Here is a 7,342-nt window from a genome sequence, read left to right on the forward strand (position 1 = left end):
TACAGAGGCAAATTCACCTCAAGATTTGAAAGACAGAATTCACTTTAATGACCTCATAGCTGACTCCCAACCGATTGGAAGGTTAATAGAATCATTAGAAAGAAGGGTAAAATTGTGTATTCGTGAAAACGGAGGACATTTTGAACACCTACTCTAATTGAATTCTATTTTATGTTATTAGCTTCTTTTGAATTTTCATGTCGTGATTTTTTGTTTAATTAATACATTTATCAATACTTTATAACAGCATCGGTTATTACTTCATAATTTTCAAACCAAAATATTCCGAAAACGGTACATAGTATCAAGTTCTATCAAGAGTACCTCTATAGTGTAAAATCAAATGATGTTCAAGTTCACTTGAAATTTTGCTCAATAAATCTGATATTGAAAAAGTTATGTTCAATACTATTTGGTACGAACCGTGTAACTAGCGCCCTCTATGAGAGTCACACATAAAAACAAATTCATTGGATGTATCAGCTTCTAAAACATATTCGTATAAAATTTCAATACAATGTTCGCAAAAGTTGGAACAAAATCGTAAAAAAAGTGTATATTTATTTTCTTCAACGCCCTTTATCTTGAATACGGATGGAGTTACGAATTTTTTTTACTAAGCAGACACCAAATATTTTTCAGTTTTCTATCTATCCTAGGAGAATCATTATAATACAATCCTGAATTCGTGTACATCAATTGTGTTTGTTTACAAATAATATTTATTTATATCTTGATGAGATTGAATTGATTTTCAGTCAGATAAATCTCAATGGAGGATAATTTTCCTGGCATCAGCATTATCATTTCTTGTCAGTGGTATTTTATTTCTATTTTTTGGATCAGCTGAAGTTCAGCCTTGGAATCATGTCAAATTGAATGAAGACGTCTCCATGGAATTAATCCAACAACATAAGGAGGAAGTAATTATGACGACAAATTGTTGACAAATGAAAAATATGCAGATTTCTGGATTTCGGATACTAAATTTTTCAGTTGATACTAATAAAAGAGGCGTTTGTTTCATTTGTGTATTATATACTAAAGAAGTAATTATTCACTATGAACCGTAATTCATATTTTTAATATCAATTCAAAATTTGGTTGGGCTCCTAATCATCCTAATCAAGTTAATTATATATAAACAGGGATGACAAAATTTGAATAACAGTAAATGTGATACTAGGGATACTACCATACTACCTAACTCTTTTTTTTTTAATTAAACCACAAAAAATAAACTTATGATATACGAGGCGGTAGTTGCTTGGAAAATACCACTGAATTAGAAAGTACACAATCTATTCAGCAAATGTTTCAAGTCAAGCCACGTTGTTTAGTATTTGTTTGACACCTATCAATGAATGTTTTTAATGAATTCTAAACCTGGAAAAATTTATTGTTGTTATGTGATACAAAACTTTTATTTGGGACGCTTTAACTGAAAATTTGGACATGAGAAAACTGTGTGCAAGACGGGTGCCGCGTTTGCACACAATCGTAGTAAAACAGCGTCGTGAAGATGTTTCTATTGAGTGTTTGGCAATTTTTACAGAAATTTTTGCTCCGTTTTATACTTATGGATGAAAAGTGGATCCATCACTTCACACCTGAAACAAAAAAACAATAGAAACAATAGACTGAAGAGGCTCCAAACAGTTCCATTTGCAGTCAAGGTCACAGCGTTAGTTTTTTTGAGATGCGCGTGGGATAATTTCCATTGACTACCTAGGAAAAGGAAAAACTATCAACGGCGAGTATTGTGCGAACTTATTGTAATGTTATTGCAATGGCCAAAATTAAAGATTTAAAGTTTGAATCGCTTCCTCATGCACCCTATTCATCAGATTTAGAGGTGATGTCGGCAGTTAATGGCTATTTTGAGGAGGTTGACAATTTTTATCATAAAAAAGTGTATCAAAGTTATTGAACATCACTGGGAAAAGTGTATGGAGCTGAAAGGGATTTAAAAATAAATATATCCTTTTTTCCCTTCTATTCTGTGTAGGTGCTGAGCAGCTCTGACCCAACCCACAACTCTAAAAGAAGGACAATTCACTGTCGCAAATAACTTTTTCAATCCAACTTTTGTGGAGTAACTCTATTTGAACTCAGTTTATGTTACTTTTCAATTCTAAGTTGAGAAAAAACAAGCTTATTCATCACTAGATTACACCCACACAAATCTGATAGTTGTCCAAAATTAAATATGATTAAATTTGTATGAGTGTAAACTCAATTTTACGTAGAAAAATATGACGAAGACAAGAAGAATAATTTGTCTAAGCCGGATTTCTTTAGAAAAACGATATAATGAATACAAGTTATGAGTGAAGTTACTTAGCACTTCTAGCTAGCTTAAATTTATTTTTTGCAGTTACAAGTCGACTTGTCAAAATTTTTTATTACATAATCTTGTCTAAACTGTATTGAAAGGAATTCTTTAATATTCTTTGTTGTCGGTTTATTCTGTCATAAATAAACGCTTTCGAGGTGGATCAATTTCGTTTACGATATTTTCCCCTAATATTCCCGTCCCAGTACCTCATTGGAAAATGCGATGAAAACGATAATTTGAAGGTGACAAAAAAAACGATGTTTGGGTGATTTACTTTGTTAAAACGCAATCTCAAAGATAAATAATGAAGAATTCTTTATACAATGATAATACCATGAAGTGTGGGCGTTTTAAATTTTATCCCACCACTTTCGAATGTATACATCAAACGCCCACACTTTTTGTTGTTACTAGTTTTGCACTCACTACAATAATTTTATCTCTATCATATTGAGTGTTAATATCCATGACATTGAATGTGAACTCAACTGAATAGTGGATTTTCCAAATAATTATTGTAGAGTTATCATTTCTATATGATCAGCTTATATTTCTGTACTTATATGTTATTCAACTATATCGCCACCATAATACAACATTTGAATAATTCTTAAAGACGAATTGTACGAATATTTTTTAATTTTTAGTGTATTTTGAATAAAGTGTGTTTTTTTCAATCTATATTTTATTACACACATTAATTTCACATGAAATATATTAAAATTTGTTTAGATCAAGTTTTTATGATAAAATTACCATGAACCTAGATAAAAACTAGAATTTATTTGCAATTAGTTTTGCATTCGTTTGAGAAATTTGTGTAAAATTGACATAAACGACGCGTCGAATTTGGAATTCGGATTATCGGTGTTGCATGAATGGATACAATTGTTTGACTGCCTTTTACATCTGTCATACAAATTACCAATTAAAAAGTGGCAAGCTAGAGGAACAGATAAAGAAAATGTTCAGGAAAACAAAGCCCCTATTCAGAGAGAATTTAGGAAACGAACTGGTTTAATCATAGATAAACCTAAGCCCGGATTTGGTAATTCAAATGATGGGAACGCCGATTGTCGGTTTTTTAAGGACGCAGAACTTTTAGCTGAATTTACTCACATTGAAAAGAATTTAATTAAAAAGATGCATATTATAATGGAAGTAGTTTAAAGTGAGCATGAAATTGATGCACAAAAATTCACACATGAAACCGCTCGATACTTTGTTGATAAATATCCCCGGTATAATATGTCTTCTACTTTACATAAATATTTTATTCATGGCCCTGAAATAGTGTCCTCTTCTTTGTTGCCTATAGACCAATTAACAGAACAAGCTCAAGAAGCCAGAAACAAAGATTTTAAAAACTATCGGGAGCATTTTTCAAAAAAGTGTTGTCGCGAAAAAACAAACGTGGATATTTTTAATTCATTTTTACTCAGTTCCGACCCCGTAACAACCAGTAAAAGACAATTTTATAAGAAAAAAATTGAGTGCCTTCCTAAAGAAGCAAGGGATTTATTAAAACTTAGATTTTTGCAACACTGTGGTTTTGGCAACATTAATGACGCCAACGAAAGCGATGACAAGAATAGTTCTTTTGAAATATCTTACGATAATTTTGAATTAAAATAAAACTCAAAATGTTAACTATGTGTTTTATTTTTAGTAATAACACATCCTATTCATAATAATCAACTTTGGCATATATTTATAGAGTTCCTGATTTATTTCCAGAGATGGGACCTTTTTGCCCCAGTGTGCGACGCATAAACAACGAGATGTCAACCTATTATTTGTCTGGAGTTTTCAACGCGTTTTTTACTGATGATAAAGTCTATAAATTCTGTATCAAAAATCAAGAACTAATTTAAACGATGATAATGCGTAATGTGAAATAGCAGACACTCGTTTCTCGCATTATGATAATAGAAAAAATTAGTACAGATAAATTGTACCGATGACGTATAGATTCGATGACAAATATCGAGAGTATTTACTTTCTATGAAATATTATCAATCGTTGCGCATCTTGTTAATCAGTATTTAGTAGTCAGTAATTTCTATATCATATTGTGAAGTATTAAAATGGGCTTATTTTCAATTAATCATATCAACATTTTATCATTAGACCCTTAACAACATGTGTGGAAGGCGTGTTTCACGAGGTTTGACTGAAGAGCTATCGACCTGAACTTGAAAATGGTAGTTTTTATAAATATAAGTTGGGAAATACACGGTGCTCCTGGGCTTGATACAAAAAATTCAGGTGTGAGTGAAAATAATGCTGTGATAAGAAAAAAAATTTTATACGATCCCTAGTTTCTGAATTATAAGCCTTCAAATTAGTGAAATCAAAACTTATAATTAAGTATATTTTCTAAATTATACAATCGAACATTACGAAATTTTAATAGATGATTACGTGTGTCCATGATGTGTGTTTGTTGGAATAAATAGTTTTACACTACTATTTGAAGGCCAGAGGCGGCTCGTTCCAAGTAGTTAACAATCCGTTACTTTTACAGGGACGACCTTTACAATCTAAAACCACCAAAAATAAAACTTTCGATCGATTTTTTGGCAAGCTGCAATTTTGGACGCATAATTTCTGTTTGACAATAGCAAAAGTGAAGATTTTCTGAATTTTCTTATTGAGTATCGAGCTGTCGATAAATATTTGTTTCTGAAAAGTAGGCCCTACACAAATGAAAGAGGAACTAGACACTTAGCGAGAAACCTTTTTTTTTGACACTTGGTATATCGGAACGATGAGAATTTTTTAGATTTTTTTTATGATGATGTTTCAAACAATCCTACTAAATTTGATCAATGTGCGAATTTTTGTATCTTCATTACTATTTTTGGTTTAATTTTGAGTTAAGGTTGAGCAAAGATAATGATATAACAAAATATTGATATTTTTCCAAAAAATGACCTAGAGATTTCGTCGATTCCTTTTGAAAAATATTTGATGAATAAAGTCGACATTTTTAATCTCAAATTACTGATATTCGATTTTTATTTTTGAATATAAAATTCGATAGTTTTTCAAGTACCCTTTCCAGTTTCAAGACCAATTCGAGTAGTAGCAACTGAGTTTTTGTTGTCATGAAAAACTCTATAAACACAAATAGAGCAGAAGTTCCGGTCCCTAATGACTTTATACAAATATGGACAAACTTGTTAATGTTTTATTACATTTTTTTACAAACGTTTTTTTCATTGATTTGCATTTATAAAGAATGTAATTTCTGAATCGGTCAAAATGTGTACCTACAATTAAGTTAATCATACGTTGAACATAGCTGTGACAATCTCTACTATATAATACAAAATAGTTATACATGTAACAAGTGTAGTATATAAATTTTCGCTTATGAAAATTATTCGTTTGATTGTTGTATTAATCATATTCGTCGAAACAAGGCCACACGAATTACATACAATATTTTTTCTACAGATGACAATATTATCAAAATACAGAAGTTTAATGGTCATTTTGCGTATAAAATGTATCACATATAAATATTTTGAACATTTAAATCAAGATTAGAATAAATTAACAAAACAACAGACGAATTTGTGTCACTAAATTTATCAACTCTTCTCTTTGGCATGTATAAATACCACCTAAAAATTATTATTAATACATAAGTAAAAAGATAAAAAATGGCATCAGCGCTACTTGAGCCTGGGACCTCCCGCATGTGAGCAACGTACCCTAGCCATTACACTACGGAGACCTTAATAATACGTTTTTTACCTACTACTTACTTACGCTTAAACTGCGTAAAGTTTTACGCTCTGGAAAGTGTGTCTAAAGTACGCACTTCACGCACAGTAGTAGACAAATAACTTTTTCCAAATATATCAAGTAATAAATGTTTAGTTGCAAGTGAATGAAACAAACAGTTTAGGAGAATCTGAATATTTAGGTTTGAATCTGAGGAATAGCGTCTTCGTTTGGACAGACAATCTGGAGAGGGATTTTATCAATTATCAGTAGTTTTCTTCAAAGATGTAATGAAATGACGCACAATTACATTGAACAACTAGCTTACGTGCAATATCAGTCCAATTTAATATAATGCAGAAAAACATTCACTATATTCAGCAGGAGTAGTCTTTTCACTCATTTCTATTCAGAAAGTATATTCTATCGATTAGATTATCCAGCAAACTTGCACCAGTGGCTTTTTAGATAAACAATGGAATTTAACTTATTTTTTGGGAGAATATTGTTCACCCAAGAAGCAGAATAATTAACATAACTCACATTTGTACTATGATGAACCTCCACAATGTATTGTCAAAATAAAAAATCCATGAAGGATTTATTAATTAATATTAATTAATTAATGTTTTTAGAAGTATATTTTCATGAAACATCGTCTCGTATAAATCAGCGTTAAATTCTTATTGTTCTTCATTAAATGAACTCATGAACGACGGTCTACCGTCTAAAGGCAATTGAATTATTTTCGAATCATTCATCTTCTTGCATTTTGACCTGTCTTGGTGTATCCTGATATCTTGTTTCATCGAAAATTTCTATTGTTCTAGAGTAAGAACATGCATTTTTCCAAATTATCTGCGCTTTGAATATTCGACAAACAACAAAATCTTACCCGGATGGAAGGAAGAAATCAATTTTATAAAACTTTCCATTTTACTATAGGCTTTACATAATCGTTTTCCACTGATGTGATCAAGTTCATGTTACCTTCAGGAATTAACCAGGCTCGAATTATCCTTCGGTATTTTGCATCTCTCAGAAACAAATATACTTTTACCGAAACATTGATCGAATAACGGTCACTGATGAAATAATAAATCAATGATCAAACAAAATGGCAAACATCAACCCTCACCGTATCTATTGAGGAAATAGTTGGAAATCCTTAATTGACTATCTGGAATATTCTACCCGTAGTCAGTCGTATTAGGACAATAAAATTTTTAAAATAATAAGGTAATTCGATTAAAAGTTTAGTCAGTTTG

The 7,342-nt window shown here is 31.0% G+C and overlaps 1 protein-coding gene across 1 annotated transcript in view; it reads left to right on the forward strand.

Annotated features, from left to right (window-relative positions):
• Positions 1-3,015, forward strand: part of LOC130891477 (uncharacterized) — a 48,511-nt gene extending 45,496 nt beyond the window's left edge. The window contains exon 19 of the mRNA XM_057796260.1: positions 759-3,015. Within this exon, the coding sequence (XP_057652243.1) occupies positions 759-947 (189 nt within the window). The 3' untranslated portion in view covers positions 948-3,015. The remainder of the gene's footprint in view (positions 1-758) is intronic.
• The last annotated feature ends 4,327 nt before the right edge of the window (positions 3,016-7,342 follow it).

The sequence above is a fragment of the Diorhabda carinulata genome, chromosome 3 (genome assembly GCF_026250575.1).
Source record: "Diorhabda carinulata isolate Delta chromosome 3, icDioCari1.1, whole genome shotgun sequence".
Taxonomy (NCBI): domain Eukaryota; kingdom Metazoa; phylum Arthropoda; class Insecta; order Coleoptera; family Chrysomelidae; genus Diorhabda; species Diorhabda carinulata.